The following is a 23,162-nucleotide window of genomic DNA, read 5'->3' on the forward strand; positions in this document are numbered from 1 at the left end:
AAATAAATGTAGTAAATAATGGGCAAATGTTAATTAACATAGTTTTATGTTTATTTTAGGAAATTCTTACTTGCATGTTTTTATCTCTTTTTGTCATATATAACTTTACTGTTTTTGTATGTGTAGTGACGTGTTTTTTTTATTTTAGGTTGCCTTTTAAAATTTGGCAGGGGGCAACAGATGAAAATTAGCCCTTGTGGCTAAATCTGGCTTATTTACAGTTTTACTGTTGATTAATGAGCATTGTCCCTGTTAAATAAAATAAATTGAAATATAGTTTAGTCTGACATAAACGCAGATATGTCATCTATTATCTGTGATATCTTTTGAAAATTGTGCAATACAACTTTGAAATAATTTATAATGTAGTTAACCCCTTCCACAACGCCCTGACGAGGACGCACTGAGGCGCTGTTTTTCCATATGTCAAAGTTTATGATTAGATTACACCAAAAAGGACATGAGTAATCTTGAAAAAACTGTACATCAGTTTAAAGCTACAACCCCTAAGCATCCATTGCAGCTAGTTGTTTTTCAGTGGAAAGCTTATAAAGAATGTATTTGCTAAATTTATGTAAGTTTCTAGTTGCATTAAAAAAGAATTGTAAGACGATACTTTTTCTTACATTTAAAATGCAGTATTTTGATCATTTGGAGTTGCATTCAGTGTGAATTACACAACACTAGAGGTACCAATTCAAGGACTAAATGTTAATGTTTACCAGCTTGTTTAGTGAGGCAGAAGCTAAATCCTGCAAATAATTGCAAATACCTTATGTGATTTATGAATTTCTAAATATAAAATGTCAACACTGCAACAAACCTGATGGACCTCTGTGTTTGAAGCCCCAGTAAACTGTAAAAACAGAAAGAACATACCATCATGTCAGTTAAATTGCTAGAAGAGGAACAGTAAGAACTTTTGCCTAAACACCCAAAGCAAAACACTGTTGCCATAGTGTTCCTGCAAAAATACAGACAAATAAACACACGTTTCTCTCCATAAATCACAGAGTAAAAAATACTTTTACATCTACTAATGACAGTGTAATAATACAAAATAGGTTAATATATGTAGATATTGAAATGTAATGGTTTTAAACTTGATGTTTAGTGGTTGAGGATACAGAAGAATAATGTAACATTTATTATTACGTTTCTTACAGAACCTTTAAACAAGTAAATGGACATTGTTGAAATTATTTGCTTGTACCAAAAAATTTTAGTAAAAAATGCAGACAGTAGACATGCATATTGTTTTGCTAATAGAAGAAAAAAGGGCAAAAAAAGTTTGTTGACAAATGTTTTAAAATGCTGTTTAAAAATGTAATGATATTAAATCTACATTAATGTGTATTATATCATTTACTTCTATCTCTGCAGGTTTTCTTTATAACTAGGGGAATTCTAACAGATGGATGGATGTTGCAATTCTTATAATTCTTGCATTCCATGGGTTGGAAAATAATAAACGAAAATGAGGTACCTAGCGAAAAAAAATCATCTATACTGTGGGAGGTTCTATAAATAAAGCCTTTATTTTGTAAAATTGCAAAATAATATTAATAACAGTAACTATAGCATTCCTTACCACACAAACCCATCAGACGAAGTCAGCATGTCCTGCTCCCCTTTTAAGGTTTTAAGCATTAAACTTTTAATTAGCAGATTGGTTATTGTGTACCTACAATTGTAGTATTTTATTTCTTTATAATTTGACTGACCAAAATTCACAAAAGACCCACAAAAACAGTCACACACGCAAACTGAGGCAAGCCCAACACTGACACCTTAATTGCCCTGGGGCTCAGATTAATGCAAATTTGAGGCTGCTTGTGGCCAGAGTGCTGATAAATCAATCTCATTTGCATTTTTTTAAGCATGCAAGAAAAGACGTTGTGTATATTAGAAGGCAGCTGGCTCTGATAGACATGCACGAGATTTTGCTGTGTCTTTCTCTTCTGATCACAGCAGATAACAACATCCTTATCTGTTGGCCGAGCACAAACTAGCAGAGCACAACAATCATCCAGACCTGATCACGACTGTGGTCATCCAATTTCAAAGGTCACACTAAACCATCTATGACAGATTTTAGCTATGTAACCCCTTGTTTTCCAAAATGGAAAGCAGGCTCAAGCATGAAGGTGTAAGAGAATGAAAGTGAAAATTATCTATTTAAAAAATATTTAACTTTTTCGAATATTAATAATTAATAATAATAATATTGTTATAAAAATAATCCATTAACCCTTATATATGGGATGCGTGTTTGCAATGGCCAATTGTATGAAATAGATCTTCACAGTTTTAATCAGTCTGTTTTTTTCTCAGCCAGTTCCATGAGACGCATGGTGTCCTTTTAAAATAGATTTAGCAGTACACTGGACACATATTCAGCCCCACATTGGACACATATTCAGGGTGTCGCTGGGGCACTTCAGATCATTTTGGAAGGGCACTTTCTATCGAAAACTTAAAAGGGCATGTGCACTGCACAGGTTGAGCCCTATGTGTGCACATGCCTGCACATATTATCTCATTTTCATTCACTATTCACTAATTAATTAAAATAATTTGTTAAATTAATAGATTTATTTGTTTACAAAAGTATTTTCAAGCCTTTTAGCACAACCATTCAGATCAAAATTCTAATTTTAACCAAACAAATTTCAGTCAGATGTGTAAAACGTTTGACTGCATCTGAATTTGAACACTGATCATTTTGACTGGTACTAAAATGAATATATTGTAGCTTTACTGATTACCAATGAACTTAACCTGTGATTAAATCATAATGTGTTTGAGCTCATTACTTGCAAGCACTATCAAAGTGCAGAAAACTGTTTAACAGTTACATACATTGAAGATTGATGTCTAACATTTTGCTGTTATTTACATTAGTTTGTGGGTTGCATTGTTCATATTTTTTAGTGTATTTTTCTCAAGCTTATTGCGTCAGTTGTTTATAATGGTATGGTATAATAACATTTACTACGGTGGCCGTAAAAGCTTAACATGCTGCAATTTAAGAAAACATAAAATTACAAAAAACGCCAGCAAATTAAGAAAATATCTTAATTATTCATCACAACGCAAACACATTTTTAAAAAGCACACTGCATTTGCACACTATGCAAACTAACTAATGTAACATGCTGCATTTTCTCACATCGCAAACAATTAATAAAACATTCTGCATTTTCTCACAACAAAAACACTTTAAGAAAACACACTGCATTATCTCACAACACAATGGAAATGTCTCAAGGAGACCCTAAAATGCGACAGACCCAGCTGTTTAAGTTATGGTTATTTAGGCTAATAAATACTAAGTGCAGAGCAATCTGGATGTTAAAATTAACAAACAAAAAACTCACCTTTCAAAGATCACCTACAACTACACTGAGCAATAGTCATGGGCCAGTGGTGTCCGTTACGTTTTGGGGTCTGCTTGAAACATTTCTTGTGTGTTGTGAGAAAAAAATTTTGTGCTGTGAGAGAATGCTGCATGTTTGTTAAAAATGCGTTTGGGTTGTGAGGATTTGCAACATGTGTGCTGTTAAACTCCTGGTGCTTTTTGTAATTGCACATGTTTTCTTCAATTGCAGCACAGTAAGCTCTCTCAGCCACTGTAATTTACCTAAAAAAATATCAATTTAGGTCTTAAACTCAAGTCCCAGGATTAATATTCCACCCAAGCCACTAGTAGACCTTATAGCAACCAATAGCAATCTTTTAGAAAAACTTACGGTCACACTTTATTTTGATGGTCCATTTGTTGAATTGAAGTTACATTGCATCTACATGCCAACTAATTCTCAATAGATTATAAGTAGACTGTTAGGTAAGGTTAGTGTATATTGACATGTACTTGCAAAGATTCTTATAATCTGTTAAATGTCTGTTGAAGGAGCACTATATTAAGCAGACAGTAATACTCAAATGGACCATCAAAATAAAGTGTTACCAAACGTACTCTTGAATGTGCATCAGTTTGATGTGAACTCCCTAAAATGACAGAGACCATATCTGGGAAGTGTATTTAGATTTTGACAAATTTGCCTTACTTCTCATTTGTGAACTTGAAAAAGTGGGGTTAATGATCTTCACTGCAGCCAGCCACTAGAGGGCGACTAAAATGTTTTGGCTTCACTTTTCTAGACATACAAGCCATTCTTGATAGAAACATTTATGCAGATATTACAACAACAAATGTCTCAATTGGGAAAAAAAGTCTTTAATGTTGAAGTCCTCTCAAGTGCTCACAGCTACAGTAGCATTTTCAGAAAAATCTTTTAAAAATAAATAAATAAAAGTGCTTTAAAAAAACACATTGGTAGAGGCACAGTATTACAGTCCAAGTCTCTGCTTCAGTGGTTATGCTAATAATGTCTAATTAAAGAAAGTGTATTGCCTCTGAGACTGAGGTGACATGTTCCCTAATAATTATGTTCAAATGAATATTTCACTTACAAAAAAAATTTAAAAAGTCACTATTTACTTCTTTTAAACTATCGTGTTCCTTTCATATGTTTCTTTCAACAATAGAAGACATGTTGACTGCCATATAATAGGAAAAAATTTTCCTAAACTGCACACTTATCCACCATTCTATGCTGTTGGTAATATAAATGGTGTAAGTAGTGCATGTCCACTGAAAATACTTAAAAGAATACGTCCACTTTAAATATTAGGATGATATGCTTATTTAACCCATTAAAAGAACTGTGGTAAATTGAACAACACTGTGCACTCAAGGATAGGATAAACTTTATTTGTCTCCGCGAGGAAATTTATATAAGGGAAAAAATAAATAAAACAAACAAAACAATTAAGAACATACATTGTTTACAAAATAAGACCATATATAAATACAGTATATAACGGTTGCAGCTTTGCTTATATGTAGTAAAAGCGGAGGAGCTGATTATGAAGGGGAGGAGCTATCAAGGTCTACACTTGGATTACATCATGTCTATTCTCCTACAAAGATCATTATGCCACCTCTTGATGGTGACTGGCTTGTACTCATGACAAGTACTATTTGATTGGTTGGTCGTTTATTTCACTGCAATTGTTAAAACTGACTGAGAAAGAGTTTGAATTACAGTTAGTAAAAAACATTCCATTTGGGATCACACTAAACTCATACACCACACTGTTTAGTGCACAATTGCAAATACAGGGTATAGTGTGTCAGTTAGGATGCATTTGCTATCATCTGTATGGTTACCAGCATTTTTCAAACTATCTTCATTTTGTGTTAACCGGAATAAAGACGGGATTGAAGTGAGTGTGATTAAACAATGACAGACTTCAGTTTTCTGGGGTGAACAGTCTTCGAAGAGATTAACATCCATGTGTGTCTTTGGCTTTAAAGGATAAACAAATAAAAAGAAATGAGCAGGATCTGGGGAGGGGAAGTGAGAAATAAAGGAGGCAAGCGGGGAGAATGAATGATAGATTCTGACGCATTTATTTCTGTGCCATCTGCTACATTCAGACAGCCGTGCCATGAGGTTAAGCTAAGGTCGTAGCAGAACCTGGCTCTCCATCCGTGATATATAATACACACTCTCACATACATACACGCGTGCTGTGCCTTCATTGTGTCTCTGCGCAGTGTGATGGAGGATGAACTATTGTCCTGCATACATTGTTATGCTTTAGTCTAATGGGCTGTAATTTTCCCCATGGGATGTTCTCCATAGCAACAGTATAGTGTAATGTGTGTGTGACTTTGACTTTTAGCTGTTCATGTAGTTCTTATAATATTGTATGTGACATTAAATACCAGGCAGTGTGATTCATTACTGGTTTGAAGAAACCAAAGAGAAGCAATGTGCAAGTGAATTTTAAGGAAGATTTTCAAGTGCTCTTCATATATTGAAAGATTGGAGATTTTAAAATAATTGTTCCATAAAATAAGGTGTCAAACCTCCTTAAAAAGTCTAACAAAGCATTAATTCACAAACAAATACATTCATTTATTCATTCATTTTCTTGTCAGCTTAGTCCCTTTATTAATCCGGGGTCTCCACAGCTGAATGAACCGGCAACTTATCCAGCACATTTTTAAGCAGTGGATGCCCTTCTCTGGGAAACATCCACACCCACACTCATACTCATACGCATGCACTACGGACAATTTAGCCTACCCAATTCACCTGTACCACATGTCTTTGGACTGTGGGGGAAACCGGAGAACTCGGGGGAAACCCACGCAAATGCAGGGAGAACATGCAAACTCCACACAGAAACGCCAACTGAGCATAGGTTCGAACCAGCGACCTTCTTGCTGTGAGGTGACAGCACTACCTACTGCGCCACTGCATCGCCCCTCAAACAAGTACCAGCAAACCTATTTTTATTTTGTTCTTATCACATTGTACATCAAATAGAAATTATTTGTATATTTATCATGTAATTACATTTACTTTATCATATTATCAAATAATTGTTAAATAATGTTAACTGATTATAGCTCAATTTGAAAAAAAAAAAAAGCATAACTGGGACTGAAAGATAAGGCTGTTTCTAATTAAACTGAAAGTTCATGCAGAAAATGTGAAAGAAAACAAACAGTTCTTTGTAGAACTGGTTTAAAGCTGTAAATAAACATTAATATTATTTATAAGGGATGCATCTTCAGACTTTCTTTCTTTGACAAAACAATTGTACAAACAAAAAATATAACACATTCAGAGTTTCTGAGCACAACATCTAAGGATTCGTTCACTCCAAAACGAAACATCTGTTATCATTTACTTGCCATTGTGACATTCCAAATACATAAGAAATTGGCTGATCTTCTGAACATGAATATTTAATTCGATATTAGACAGATATTTTTAATCACATCTGAGTGATTTTGATCCTTTCACTGAATGTATAATCACACACATATCATAACATTAAAAACATCTAAAAATAAACAAAAACAAAAAATTATTTAATGCATGCTTTTAATCTTTAAACGTTTGGGTAAATAAAACTTACAGTGGAGCAACAGAAATATCTTTGTAGAAAAATTAAGTATAATGTGAGGCTCTTGGAATGACATGAGTGTGGGCAGTGTTGGGTAAGTTACTTCGAAAAACTAATTAATTAATTGTTACTAATGTACTTAAATTCCTTTACCTTTTACTTTATGTCAAAAGCAACTCAACAGGTAATTTAATTACTTGACTAAATATGAAAACATGCACATAAATCTCAACACAAAGACGATGGAAATGAACTCTTAATTATTTCAGTTGAGTAAAACAGGAGCATTTAATTACGTTTTTCTTTCAGTAATAGCACTTGATTTTTAAACAATTTATGTATCAAAACACGTGGCGGCACAGTGGCTCAGTGGTCAGCACTGCTGCCTCACAGCAATTAGGTCACAGGTTCGAGTCCTGGCTGAGCCAGTTAGCATTTCTGTGAAGTTTGCATGTTCTCCTAATGTTTGCGTGGGCTTCCTCCGGGTGCTTCGGTTTTCCCCACAGTTCAAAGACAAGTAAAGACATTACCAGGTAAATTGGGTAATTAATGCAGTGGCGACCTCTAATAAGCTGAAGGAGAATGAATGAATGTATCAAAACACAAATTAATGTGTTTTAAATTAACGACACTATATTTCATACATATCATATATATAAAAAACATTTCTAAATATGTGTATTATAATATGTGTGTGTGTGTGTGTGTGTGTGTGTGTGTGTGTGTGTGTGTGTGTGTGTGTGTGTGTGTGTGTGTGTGTATATATATATATATATATATATATATATATATTAGGGATGCCATGGTTCTCAATATTAGGGATGCCATGGTTCTCAATAAAATATTGAACCATACGGTACAACCTTCACGGTTCAATATGTGCTTGTGAATTGCGGTTTTCTCGGTTTTCCGTTTAAATAATTTGTGTGCCTTTTATGTCTCCCCAAATTGACTGAGTGCCTGTAAGTCCATGAGTGAAGATGGGGAAACTCCTCCCCGCGAGTAAATAAAGTTAGGGGGCGCTTGATCATCAATCCACACTTTAAGAATGCAAGCGGCGGTGAAGTGAGGTTGAGGCAACAGTACAAGGAAGCGCTGGCGAAGTGAGACAACAGTACGAGAAAGCGCCGGCATCTTTCAAATCTGTGGTGTGAGGACATTTACGTTTGGCCTGTAAGTATAATGCCAATAAAAGAAAAAATGGTGAACAAAAAATAACTGTGTGCAAGCATTGTTTTACATGTATAACCATGACTGCACATCTGCAGTGCCATCACCTATCACTGTCTGAAGGCAGGATAGCAGAGAAGGTAATAAAGTCCTCCAAATAGCAACAATCCCTTGCTGAATCTTTCAAACAAACACACCCAACTGGTTCCGAGAGACACATAAAAATAACAAAGGCAGTGCGGGTGTTTATTGCTAAAGATTTGCAGCCGTTTTCGGTGATTGGAGATGTGGGGTTTTATAAAAGCACTCGATCCGCATTACAGACTACAGTCTCGCATTTTTTCAGCACCGAGATAATTAAGATGGTTTGTTTACTTGATGTTTACTTGAGAACAAATATGTTAATTTAAAATGGGCAATTTATCTTTATTAACTTCACATGTATGTTTATTTTCAAAGTGTAGGATTTTATGTGTTCCCCAGTTTGTACATGGGCTATCAGCAACTGTGAGATTTCAATGCTAATTTTTTTATACAATACACTAGGAACCAGTGTTCTTTTTTTTGTCTTTTAAGTAAAACAAAATGAGTATTGCAATAAATAATTTTTATTTTTTTCTCCTTAACCTCTTATTGTTCCTATTGCCTAGAGAGAGAAAAAAACAAACAAAAAAAAACACATGTCTAGCCATGAGAACCGAACCGAAAACCGTGTTAAAAAACCGAGGGATGTATTGAACCGTGGGCTAACTGTATTGTTGCATCCCTAATATATATATATATATATATATATATATATATATATATATATATATATATATATATATATATATATATATATACAGTTGAAGTCAGAATTATTAGTCCCCCTGAATTTTTAGACCGCTTGTTTATTTTTTCCCCAATTTCTGTTTAACGGAGAGCAATTTTTTTCAACACATTTCTAAACATAATAGTTTTAATAACTCATCTATAATAACTGATTTATTTTATCTTTGCCATGATGACTGTAAATAATATTTGACTAGATATTTTTCAAGACACTTCTATACAGCTTAAAGTGACATTTAAAGGCTTAACTGGGTTAATTAGGTTAACTAGGCAGGTTAGGGTAATTAGGCAAGTTATTGTATAAAAGTGGTTTGTTTTGTAGATTATCAAGAAAAAATATAGCTTAAAGGGGCTAATAATTTTGTCCCTAAAATTGTGTTTAAAAAATTAAAAACGGCTTTTATTCTTGCCAAAATAAAACAAATAAGACTTTCTCCAGAAGAAAAAATATTATCAGACATACTGTGAAAATTTCCTTGCTCTGTTAAACATCATTTAGAAAATATTTAAAAAAGAAGAAAAAAATTTGAAGGGGGCTAATAATTCTGACTTCAACTGTATATATATATATATATATATATATATATATATATATATATATATATAATTTCTTTAATTATGATAAATGTTTTCTTAAATGATAAAATTATTCAGCTAAATTCTCTCAATTGGTTCCTATAGAACTGTTGAATTTTCGTACGGTAATTAAGTAATTAGTTAATACGTTTAATACTGATTACACCCTACACTGGGTGTTAGTAGGTTATGATAGAATTTTGTGATTAGTTTATTAAATTGTCTGTTTTAAAAATTACCCAAAAATGATTGTGAGAAATGATGTGCACTGCTTTGATCCCATTTTAAATGCTATTGTTTTTATTTTATTTTATTTTAGTGCAGACTTTATAGTGTCCACTGCAAATAAGTGGCATTTCGAATGATTATCTTGCCTCTTCTCTTCAAATGATTATCCTGCCTCTTCTCTGTAGTCTGGTGACGCTGAAATGTGCAGCTTGTGAACTGGAGAATAAACGCCATCCTTTGCCCTTTCCTCCATCATAAACACAAGCCACTGTTTGCATTGTTCTCAATAAATGGCACAAATGCTCTAAACCTACAAAAAGGTCATATATTCTGAAGACAACATTTGATCAATCACTTATCCTCATATCAAGGGAATGGAGTTTGAATCTGTCTTTTTTTTTACTTAAGGTTTTCTCCCTCTCACCTTTTGTTTATGGTGCTTGTTCATGTCCAACACCCTGACACAGCACACTCAAAGTGAGAAATTACATTTCTCATCCCCTTAAGAACTGCTGCATCTGCGATTTTCCCTGCCGCCTGTATTTATTTGTGCACACACACACGGCCATACACGCACACATGGACACACACAGAGCACTAAATTACATGCTATTAAGTGAGGCCATAGTTTTATTGCCAACAGGGTAGCCACTCTCCCCCAGTTGTTAAAAATAGCCCTTTAAAGTCTGCAGAGCACATAAGGGTTTGTGTGTGTAGTAGTGTGAGTGCTCGGTGTAAAATAGCTTTGATTTAAATGAACAACCTCTCTTGCTTCTCTTTTTCCATTTGTTAACCCGTAATGGACAAGGTGTACATCTAATGAGATGTAATTTGCATGTAATTTCGACTATACGGTCAGCCAGGACAACAGAAAACAAACTTAATCTCTCTATGAGCTGAACGGTCCTATTACACAAAAGCACTTTAGTGAAGAGCCCATTATATTTTAGCTGGTGAGTAGTTCATTGTTGCTTAGTTATTTGCAAATACAAAAATAAGAGCATGCATGTTAGAAGTCCTCTGTGCCTTGTTTTTAATGTGGTTATTGTTGAAGACAAATTGGATCTGTTGTGAATGCAGATACTCTATTTTACACAGAGTGCTTGAAGATTGAAAATGTGTTGGGTTTTTTGTTGTTTATTAAAAAAGAAAGCTCTCTTCAGTTGTCTTCACACATAACCCATCTGCCTCATTTCCTGTGCTGATCAAATACACCACAGGGGGGTGCCAGGATATTTAAATGCTCAGAAGAACAAATACATCTGAACACATTCAAATAAGTATTTTATGAACTTGTTGCCACTAGTATTATTATTATTTTAATAAAATAAAACCCTATTTTGGGTCTTTCTGCAAGACAAACATCTTTTTTTTCTGCTGTGGTGATCCCGATAAAGAAAGTAAAAGGCTGGAGGGAAGTAATTGACTGAAAATACAGGTACTGTATATACAGCATTGTGTGTATATACAATGGTCAACAAATGAGTTCACTCCATTTTGAAAAGGAATTTTTGTGTTATGTGAGGGGATGCTGACAACTGAGGTTCTTATCCAAATGCAGGTTTATTCAACATAAAATGGTCAGGCAAGCAACAGTCAACACAGGCAAAACGATGTATACGGGAAATCCAGAGTCATGGTAAAGTCCCTTTAAGGCAAGTCATTTCACTTGGCAGCCATCTTTGAAATGCCTCTCAGGCAGTATACTTGGGCATTCTGTTTGAATGGGGAAACATCAAATTCTCAAAAAATGCTTGCCAAGATTACAATTATATTACATAATATGAATAACCAATAGAATTAAACATCAACTGTCTATTTCGTTTAATTTCTAATTGTTCGTATCACACTAAATCTGCAGAAACTCATATCTGGTTCGAGCCCCTCCCCTGGAGAATTGTCATTCTATAGCGATCGCTGATTGGCTCCTGTACTAGAAGGCAGGGCTTTGTTTGCTATATTAACTGTTACACTTTTCCTGATTGAAAAGTATACGAGTGACACGTCTTGTGTATTCTATAGTCTTTGGTTGTGGTCAGTAAAGACTAAAATAAACAATAAATCAAGGCAAGGGCCTGGTAAGGAAAAGTAAGTAAGGGTATGTCTGGATATGACTGGATATGTATTCCATATAATGGTGGATTTGTAGTTTAGTGATCTGCGCATTTACCACTTTTTTTTTTTTACAGTCATTTGTTTACCAGAAATCTGCAAGGGTTAGTGATTGTGACAATTTGTTTTCATTTCTCAGTGAATATAGGTAATATATTTTGGTGCAATTGATCTTTTTCATTTTATATTTGCTAAAAAACTATTAAACTATTTTCTATATACAGTATATATTTTTTGTTGAATACCATGGTTTGCACTGGTGTGTTGTAAGTAAGTAATGTGTGTAGCGCATTTTATTGTGTATGGCCATACATCCAAAGCGCTTCACAATAATGAGGTGGGAGTCTCTATACCACCACCAGTGTGCAGCATCCACTTGGATGATGTGACGGTAGCCACAGGACAGCAGTGCCATTGGTGTATTGGTGGACTGGAGGACTGGAGAAACAGTGATATAGTGAATTCAGTAGATGGGGATGATTGGGAGGCCATGATGGATAAGAGAGGGAATTCGACCAGGACATCGGGGTTACACCCCTACTCTTTACGAGAAGTGCCATGGGATTTTTAATGATCACAGAGAACCTCGGTTTAACATCTCATCCAAAAGACGGCACTGACAGTATAGTGTCCCCTTCACTATACTGGGGCATTAGGACTCACACAGACCATAGATTGAGCACCCCCTGCTGGCTTCACTCACCATATCCCACATTAGCCTAGTTTTCCCATGCGGTTTCCCATCCAGGTAATCAGGCTCAGTCATGCTTAGCTTCAGTGAATAACCGGTTTTGGGATACAGGGTGATATAGACATGTTAATCTTTTAAATAGCACATCCCTACTCATATAAACAAGTTTATATAAATATTTTTATTTTTGGTTTGTAAATGTAAGAATGTAAGTTAAAAAAGTTAAAAAATAAGTATTTATATGAGTGTGGATCACCACTACTTAAAATAACAATAATTTTAGACTCAATGATTTTGAAACTGAATTTTTGTTTTTTAAAGGGAATCATTTATATTCTAGAAGCTTTTAGAAAAAAAAATCAGGTTCACTTTAGTTGCATGAAACAAGTTAAAATGGTTTTAGAGCTAGACATATTACACATATACCCGCTCTCTCTTTAGTGCTATAAAGGTTAAATGCAAGTTAAAAGGTTAAATCCATCACATCTTCTGAGGAAGTCGGTTGAGAATCGATTGAGGATTGATTGTGGAGACATAGAGTCTCTTCATGGGGGGTGTAACTTCTTAATCCAGATGCCGGTTCTTGCATTTTCTGGGTGTTTGGAGAGGTCAATGCTTGGCTATTATAAATACAGGAGCGCAAAGTCATGGGAGTCTCAGCAAGGCCCAGCTGACAACCTCCTCTAGATCAATGCTCCTTAGAGAGAAAGACCAATCCATTGGTGGACAGAGGTCAGCAGCAGCTCCCAATATAACACATGCTGTTTGACTTTTACTGGGCCACTGAAAGTAAAGGGAGGAAAAATAAGGATGTTCATTCATTCATTTTTTTTTCCGGCTTAGTCCCTTTATTAATAAAGGGTTGCCACAGCGGAATGAACCGCTAACTTATCCAGCGTATGTTTTACACAGCGGATGCCCTTCCAGCTGCAACCTCAGTCACACACTTACTGTACACTACAGGCAATTTAGCTTATTCAATTCACCTATAGTGCATGTCTTTGGACTGTGGGGGAAACCGGAGCACCCAGTGGAAACCCAGGTAAACGTGCGGAGAACATGCAAACGCTACACAAAAATGCCAACTGTCAAGGCTCAAAACAGAGACCTTCTTGCTGTGAGGCGACCCATGCTACCCACTGCACTACCGCGCCGCCCCCAAAATAGGATGTTGGATATTGTATTTTTTATACGTATAAACAGGTTACAAGACTGACAGTTGCACATACAGTAGAGCGCAAAACAAGAAAAAAAGAGAAAAAGACAAAGAGGAAGCAAAAAGAATGAATGTGCATGCACAGAAAGCTTTCTATATTTATTATTTTTAGGTTGTCCTTGGCCATCCTCACTTCATGCTGCTAACTAAAATGCTTTTTGGAAAAGGTATTTACTTTGTGCCACTGCAAATGCAATTCACCATGTGTTTGTGTGTGTGTGTATACATATGTTGTGTGGTTGTGTTGTGTGCGTTTGTGTGCATCTATTGACTGGTTCATTGATGAAAGTCTGCAAGTCTTTGGAGCTAATTAAGAAAGTCAGACTGTAAGTTCGCATTTAGATTGATTTGTCACAGAAAGGATATATTAAATTCAATTTGTGGACATTAAATTAAATAAAAAACAATAATGACTTATATAAATATTCATACTAATGCCACATTATATATATATATATATATATATATATATATATATATATATATATATATATATATATATATATATATATATACACACACACACACACACACACACAAAGTGAAAATGTTTTTGTGTTAACTAAAATGCACCATGTGGTGGCAGCAGTTCTAAGACTGAATTTTTATAACGTATGTATTCCATAATTAATGGGTACTCACTTTAGACATTATCTTTTTTATGCAAAAATCTCTTGAGCCTTATCATATCCTACAACACAATTAAATAATAAAAACAAACAAACAAATAAAAGCAACATTTCAACAATGTGTTGTTTTTTATTGGACAATGTCACACTGTGATGTTTTGTGCCACCTGAGAGACTAGCATTAAAAAAAACACAATGAACACCTGGAAACTGCTGCCTTTTTTATTTTTATAATATTAAACAAAATTCAGTGTAAATGATTAACCATTCAGTTGAAGACCAAATGTGTTTGAATTTTAAGAATAGTGTCTATTAAAAGCAGGTTTCTGTGTAGTAAATGTGCAGTGGCAGTGCATGACAATATTTGTCAATTAGATTTTCTGATCTGTGGTTTGTGGTCAGTTCTGCATTACTTCTCAATGTTTCTAACCAATGTTTCTATAAATAGTGACACTGATCAGAATATTGCCTCATGTTTTATGCCAGTTCACACGTCTTACTTGTATGCATGTTTCCAGTTTGGTCATATTTGTAAACTAGTGGAAAGATTTGCTCAAGATAGGTTTGATAGATTCTCAGCAAAGATACAGCTAGCAGACTGAAGAGGAAATACAAGGCAACCACAGATGCTTCACGATAAACTGTCTTTAACGTGATGTGTGTGAAACTAAGGCCGTTTGCTGTAGGTGAGAAAATAAGTGATATTTAATACCACATTTAAACATGTATGCTGGTATTTTTTTTTTTTTTGAAGATAGGATGTACAAATTTCAGATAAGTATATATATATATATATATATATATATATATATATATATATATATATATATATATATATATATATATATATATATATATATATATATATAAATATATCGCCATAGCGGAATGAGCCGCCAACTTATCCAGCAAGTTTTTATGCAGCGGATGCCCTTCCAGCTGCAACCCATCTCTGGGAAACATCCACACACACATTCACACACACACTCATACACTATGGACAATTTAGCCTACCCAATTCACCTGTACCACATGTCTTTGGACTGTGGGGGAAACCGGAGCACCCGGAGGAAACCCACGCAAAGGCAGGGAGAACATGCAAACTCCACACAGAAACGCCAACTGAGCTGAGGTTCGAACCAGTGATCCGGCGACCTTCTTGCTGTGAGGCGACAGCACTACCTACTGCTTTATAAATTTTACCGCTGGGAATAAATTTTTTCCTTTTTTAAATATATTCTAAATGATGTCGAACAGAGCAAGGAAATTTTCACAGTATGCCTGATAATATTTTTTCTTCTGGAGAAAGTCTTATTTCTTTTATTTCAGCTGGAATTAAAGCAGTTTTAAAATTTTTAAAAACCATTTTAGGGACAAAATTATTAGCCCCTTTAAGCTAACTTTTTTTTGATAGTTTACAGAACAAACCATCATTACATCATATATAATAAATTATGTATATTTTTAATTTATTTTTAAATTATTTACTACTACTACTACTACTACAATGGGGGGATGGGGGGTTGGGGGGGGGGCACAGTTGACACAGACACAGTTGTTGTTTAATTTTATTGGTGGTTTATATATATATATATATTCTGTTAGTGTGTCTTATTTAATCTGATTAAAAATTATTTGAAACACTTGTCCAAATAAAGCCTTTAATTTTTTATTTCTTTTCATGTGCTAAACTGGTTGAATATGCATTAATTATTTGTATTTTTTTTCTTAACATTCTTAGCTATTTAGCCATTTTACAATTTTTCATATATAAGAAAACAATTTGCGTTCTATATTTAAAGTCCCTCCTTGTTCGTTCTACAAACACACACACACACACACACACACACACACACACACACACACACACACACACACACACACACACACACGCACACATGCACACATGCACACATGCACACACACAAATTCAAACAAAGATGCGTCCAACAAATTACCAGACATGAACAACTCTCTTTTCAGGTAATATAATAAAAAAAAAAAAAAAAATTATTTATATATATATATATATATATATATATATATATATATATATATATATATATATATATACATACATTATATTTAATTATGTAATATATACATGAATTGAATATTTAATACAGAAAAATGATGTTTTGAGAAAATACTCTTTTTGTTGCGTTCTGTCATTAATTACGTGATTAAATACTTGTATTCTTTACAAAGTCAATTTCTCCTGTATGCAAAATACTTTGTTTAGGAATATAATTAATGTGTTTTTACAGGTGAAATTCATCACTTTTCCATGCCAGAATGGTAGCCGACGGAGTCTCAAAAGTTGTAGTTAGAGTGAATTCACAGGTGACACAAGACAGCTTTATTTTTGTTAATGGACAGGAAGCAGCAGAAACACCCCACACTTTGATTCTTAAAGAATTTTTCAAAATACAACCAAAGGCATTGGGGGTAAGACATTTAATGATCAATTATGATGATATATGGTTCTAAAGATGTATGTTATGCCATTATGAATAAAACATCTGACCTTTGCTGTTTAGATTGTCCAAATAATGACTGGAGTGATGGTCTTCTTTCTGGGTGTTGTTCTCACCACCAGTGGTTACGGTTATCCCGCTATTCTGGTCTACAGTGGCATCACCTACTGGGGATCCTTTATTGTAAGTTTCATATAAAAGTTTGCCTTATATTGCCTTATATTTAATATCCAGAACAAACTTTCTCTCTGTAAACTTTTGTTTCTTTCTCAGTACATCAGTGCTGGATCTCTGTCGATTGCTGCGCAGTATAAATATCAGTTGTTTTTGGTATGTATATGATACCCACATATTTCAACATACATATTTCTTATGTATTTGTGGTCAGTATTTGTAACTGTAACACTTTGGAATTTACTAATTTACATTACCATAGTACACATAAAATTGTTTTAGAATGTTAAAAATGTCAATAAAAATCACTTTGTTAAACTTTTTAACAAGAAAAAAATGTTGAAACTGAGATCAAAGTCTCACAATTTAAATTGAAACCGTAAATAAATAATTTTTTTCTTTACCGTGAATGTATGGTTGTAACACTTTTTGCTTTAAAACTGTTTTAAAACAAGACAAAATAAAAAAAATTAAAAAATCCAGTGACAACTAAATTTTCTGTTTACACCAAGAAGTAAAAAGAGCTTAAGAGCTCTCTTTGCTAGTTCACCGCACATGGGATATCCAAAAATCTAATTCATAAAACATTTTACACATTCACAAAATCTGAAACAGAAAATGATTGAAGGAAAAAATGTGTATCATTGAATAGTATGACTGAAACTAAATAAACAATATAAATAAATAAATAAATATAAATAAATAAATATATTTACAAACATTTCATAAGTAAACAAAATATATTGGGTAATGGGCTTAACGTTATGAGGACCTTACTGTGAATTTCTGTGGGAACTGTTATTGTGTGGGCCATTAAAACTGTAGTGTCACAGAAATACAAATCATTTCTAATACATAATTTTGCCTCTACTATAGCCTCATATTGTATGTACTGTATATGGCTCATTCTCAACACACCCCTTTCCGTTTGCTCAGACAAAATGGTTTTAGATATCTGATGTTTTTGTTACTTTAAGTTAAAAGTTTTAAGTATGTTTGTAAAAGTTTCTTCAATGATCTGTTTTTGGGTGAAGTTTGTTCTCAGTTTTCTAACTCGTAGTATATTCTGTTATTGTAGATGAAGGCCTCCCTTGGAATAAATGTGTTCAGTGCCATATCTGCAGGAATCAGCATTCTTCTGATGTCCATACAAATATTCATACTATCTACAATGGATCCAAGTTTATACGTTGAGGTATTAGAGTACATGCACAGTATATAATATTGTATGTATGTGCGTTGTTTTAGCACATAACCTGTCATAAATCCATCATAAACATGATTGTCACGAGGTCAATGTAATTCATTATAATCATTATAACAGCTTCATTAATTCTTGACCTCAACTATTGGTACAAATTGATTTTGTCGATAACAGCTATTAAATATTAATGATGTTGTTCTAAAATATTTGACAGGGTTTTGACACTTTTATTGAGAAATTTGAATAACAAATTTTGTTTGCTCCACTGAAAAACCAAATGATCAAAAACATGCCTGACACTATTATAATGGCTTCATAAAAATTCTGTTTATGGCAGATTTATGACAAGTTTGGTTGTCTTGGTAATGGCAAGTTGTCATGACAAAGTCATGAAAGACAACTCAAACCATGTCATCTTTGCATTTAAAATGACATACTGTAGCTGAGCAAATTACAACCCGGGCTCATTGTGGAAATGTAGCCCCGCGGACGTTTCTGCGGACCTCGATTTACGTCCCGGGAGGTACGTATTCGAGCAGTTTTTTGTTTTCGTCCGCGCCGTTCTCCCGCGAAAAGCCGCCGGATCGAAAAAAAAAAAAAGCAAAAGCCCTCGTCTTCAATTTCGACCGCGTTTTCGGATCCCGCCGCGTTCTCGCCCTTATTTTTCGGATTCCGTTTTTCGTCTCACCTGATTTCCGGAACCTGCTGTTCCCCGGACTCGATCCCGGTTGTCGTCCACCGCGGCCGGCTCCGGCTCCGGCTCCTCCTCCAGGGCCTCCGCTCCGCCGATGCAACGCTGTGAGCTAGGCGGACAAACTGATTGCGTCGGGAAAGCCCTCCACTCGGAGGCGAGCCGTCGGCCGGCGAGCGCGAAGAGGAGGGGCGGAGCTGCGCCACACCGCCCCGCGGCGTTCGCTCGAAAAAAAAACAAACGCAGCCTTTACGTACCTCCGGCCACGTAAATCGCGGTCTCCAGAAACGTCCGCGGGGCTACGTTTCCAGAATGAGCTTGGGTTGGCAAATTACATTCAACAACAGCTGTCATAAGCATGCATAAAATCTGCATACAGTATATCATGCATAAAATCATGTGTCATGTCATGATTATAAAGGTTTCATATGAACACGCTCTTCAAGTAAAATGTTACCTATTTTTCCAAACCTACTATACAATTTTAGCAAAAGTCTTTTGGTATATGTTTTCGTTAAAGCTCTAGTTGTCATTCATGTTTTAATGGTGAGAACAAACTATTGAAAATATTTTTCCTTATTGTCAAGACATTTACAGTTACATAATTACGTTAATGTAATTAACGATGCCATCCATTATTGTTTTTGTAGTATTTCATGTTGCGGATCATTGGAGTAATGCTGGTACTCACCATTCCCCAGTTCTTCATCTCCGTCTATATCTCAGCATTCGCCTGCAAAGCCACCTGTAACAGGGACTCTACAGTGCTCAGTGTGGCACTGAACTAGGTAAAGGATTTAGTGCTGGTGATGTTAGTATTTTGATTACCAGAGTGATAGCCAGATTTATCCCAAAAACAAACTAAAATTATACTCATACCCTTCATCAAACCAAGCACAACCAAAGTTAAGCTAGCAGAATAATAAAAAGTGAACAGATTGTTACTCAGTAAATTGCCTTCAACCTTGGTAGCTTGAAAATAATTGAAATTAATTGCATGTTTTACAACCAATACTCAATGTGTGGATCTTGTTAGCAGAATTTAAATATTTGTTTAAACTGATAGTCTAAATCTCTTGACATTGTACAGTATATCCATTATTTCACAGAGTCACAGAGAAGATCCTACCATCCAAAGGAGTTAACGTCACATTTTGTTATTGAGATACTGTATATACAGTAATATTTGCATTGTATGATATACAGTGAAAAATTGCCCTTATCAATATTTGCATAATTAAGGCAAGGTCTTATATAAAGACATTGTCATGTATTTTCATATATGCTGTTAATCAAAGGTTGTATTTTGGAAGATTTTGAATAAACATGTACATTGAACTCAAATGTTTGGTTTGAGATGTAGTATAGCAAACATTCACATGCACGTTATCATTTATAAAAATTGCCACTCACATGTCAAATATGTGAACAAAGTAACTGCATTACCAGAAAAACAAAACAAAATGCTAATATGTAGATTGAGAATATGAACATACTGTGAAAATTTCCTTGCTCTGTTAGACATCATTTGGAAAATATTTAAAAAAGAAGAAAACAATTCAAAGGGGGCTAATAATTCTGACTTCAACTGTATATAGAATATAATATACAATATAAATATTATATATTTAAAAAAAAAAACATTTTCCATCTAAGTTGAATTTTTTTTAACTGTAAATTAAAACTGTAAACTTTTTTTTAACAAGGTTCAGCAACAGAATACTTTGTTTCTGTAAACAGACATGTCTGATGGTGCTTTTAATAGTTTTCCTTCACATTGGCTATACTTGATGATACTTAGTAGTTTTACTCTAAATGTAAAGACTTATTTGACTCAAGCTTCTCTTTAGCAGTTCTTTGCGGTTCACAAACACCCAAGATACACAAACAGCTTCAGACATCCAGATCATCAGCTCATTTTATTTCAGGTAAAATACTTCATGCATCATTGAACATCTAAGATATTTTTTATTATATATTTTAGAACCCCTAATTATGTTATTAATTAATATGCAAGATCAGATTTCATTAAATAATGTTCACAATTATCTGTCCTTAGATAGCCATGATTGACAATGAACTGCATCTCGTTAACCCCTGACCAACGTTCACATAGAGAAACATTTACAGTGGCTCTAGAAATAGCACTAATTTTAAAGTAGTTTTACAGTACTGTATGTAGTGACACTGGGTGATGATCTGCACAGGAGTTTGGGGGAGGTGCGATTGAAGAGACTGTGAGAGTGTAAAAAAAATAGGGATCATCTTCAATACATTGTATAATATATGTATAAAATATATATAAATATATATAAAATATATATAAAATGTATAAATATGTATAAAATAAAAGCAAATAAAATGATCTTTGAAAATGTTTGCCAAAATGCAACTTTATTGTAATATATATATATATATATATATATATATATATATATATATATATATATATATATATATATATATATATATATATATATATATATATATATTATTGCTTTAAATAGAAATACTGTAGTAAACCTTAAATAAGTTGTGAACATTCCTGATTCATAATTTCAGGTGAAGACCTTTGCAATGGAAAGCAGCAAGTTAATCTCCACTGAAAAAGCTACTGTCATCATCCAAATAAATCCACAGTTGATGCAAAATGCTGTTGATGATGGACAGCAGGGTAGAGTTGAAGGATGTTGCAAATCACAAAAGGCACTGGGGGTAATGCATGTAATGATGAATAATTTTTATTAATTGTTTTGTTCTAATTTTTAATTTAATAAATAAAAGAAAAAAACTGGTGTATGTGCTAGTCTGATTGCCTTTAGACTATATTAGAGCATTAATATTGCTTTTGATGGTGCAAATTCCAACATGAATGATACGCCATTATGAGAAAAAAAACACTTGAACTATATTTACTGTTTAGACTGTTCAGATAATGACAGGAGTGCTGGTTTTCTTGTTTGGTATTGTACTCACCACCAGTGACTACAATTACCCCAACTCAAGTTTTTCTGTCATTAGTGGTCTCACCTACTGGGGATCTTTTGTTGTAAGTTTCATTAGTTGTTTAGCATTATTGCCCCTGATTGTTCATTTTCAGAATGAATCTTGACCTGTTCTGTGTTTCTTTCTCAGTACATCAGTGCTGGATCTCTGTCTGTTGCTGCTCAGAATAAACTTCATCCACACGTGGTGTACATGTAATATGTGTGATGTATACACATTGCAAATCATCATCTATTTAGCAGCAAAGTTTTTAATTGGTATAAGAGAACCAATACAACTTAACCCTCTATTTAGAATCTGCTTAAAGTCCATATGAACTGGACGCTCTGTTTTTTTTTCATATTGTGAAACAGAATATTAAATGATAAAACAGTGGGCGTGACTTGTTTTTTATGCTGTGATCTGAATGGATGTAGTAAAGTAAGCATTTCATTCAAAAGATTGGGAAGAGGGTTTGGGGAGACCTAACAGACACCTCACCATGTCTGTTTGTTGTCAAAACTGATAGTTGGAGGGACTTGTATTTTAACCATGCTCAATACCTCAAAATCACGCAATCTGAGAATTTAACAAAAAAAAAGTGCATTTTCAGATTTTAATTTTAGTTTAAAAGGACAATTTGTCTTCTTAATGACATGCACAGATGAATTGTTCTCCATAAAATTGACAGTGTGAGCTAACAAAATCATACGGTTAATTTCATTTGTACTCTAACCATTGACCTTGCCTAACTCATCTAATATTCTGTAGTGTTTTATCACTAAAAGTATGTAGATAAAAGAAGTTTAACATTTACAAAAGGCATTTTAAAGTTGACGTTTAACAAATGTATCCCATTATTGTCACTTTTCACATTCAGTATTACCTTGTCTGCCTGCAGATGAAAGCCTCTCATATAATGAATGTGCTCAGTATCATCACTGCATTGGTCGCCATTGCCCTGATGTCAGTTGAGTTTGGATTAAGGTTTCAAGATGACTACAGAAATTAATTTTATGGTAATACTAATTACTTAAAGGATATTGCACTATAATTAGAAACAGATTATATTTTATGGGATATTATTTTTTAAACTATTTTCATTTTATTATCTTTACATTTTATTAGAGATATGACATTGAGATCCTTGGAATATTGCTGGTGTTCTCCATCCTTCAGTTCTTCATT

The 23,162-nt window shown here is 34.1% G+C and overlaps 1 protein-coding gene across 7 annotated transcripts in view; it reads left to right on the forward strand.

Moving 5' to 3' along the window:
• The window catches only part of LOC141385840 (membrane-spanning 4-domains subfamily A member 4A-like), a 142,437-nt gene extending 120,260 nt beyond the window's left edge, over positions 1-22,177 (forward strand). For 2 of the 7 annotated variants that reach the window (XR_012406927.1, XR_012406928.1), the window contains 7 exons: positions 16,711-16,891; positions 16,984-17,103; positions 17,194-17,250; positions 18,173-18,289; positions 19,640-19,777; positions 20,840-20,917; positions 21,552-22,177. Coding sequence is in view for 4 of the 7 variants with exons in the window: in XM_073952361.1 (XP_073808462.1) it covers positions 16,739-16,891; positions 16,984-17,103; positions 17,194-17,250; positions 18,173-18,289; positions 19,640-19,777 (585 nt within the window). In the remaining 3 variants the exon portion in view is untranslated. Of the gene's footprint in view, positions 1-16,710; positions 16,892-16,983; positions 17,104-17,193; positions 17,251-18,172; positions 18,290-19,639; positions 19,778-20,098; positions 20,331-20,839; positions 20,918-21,551 lie in introns of those variants that run through there. The other 5 variants (XM_073952361.1, XM_073952363.1, XM_073952359.1 and 2 more) reach the window with 3 other exon arrangements.
• Positions 22,178-23,162: the final 985 nt, after the last annotated feature.

Source organism: Danio rerio, chromosome 5, assembly GCF_049306965.1.
Source record: "Danio rerio strain Tuebingen ecotype United States chromosome 5, GRCz12tu, whole genome shotgun sequence".
Lineage (NCBI taxonomy): Eukaryota > Metazoa > Chordata > Actinopteri > Cypriniformes > Danionidae > Danio > Danio rerio.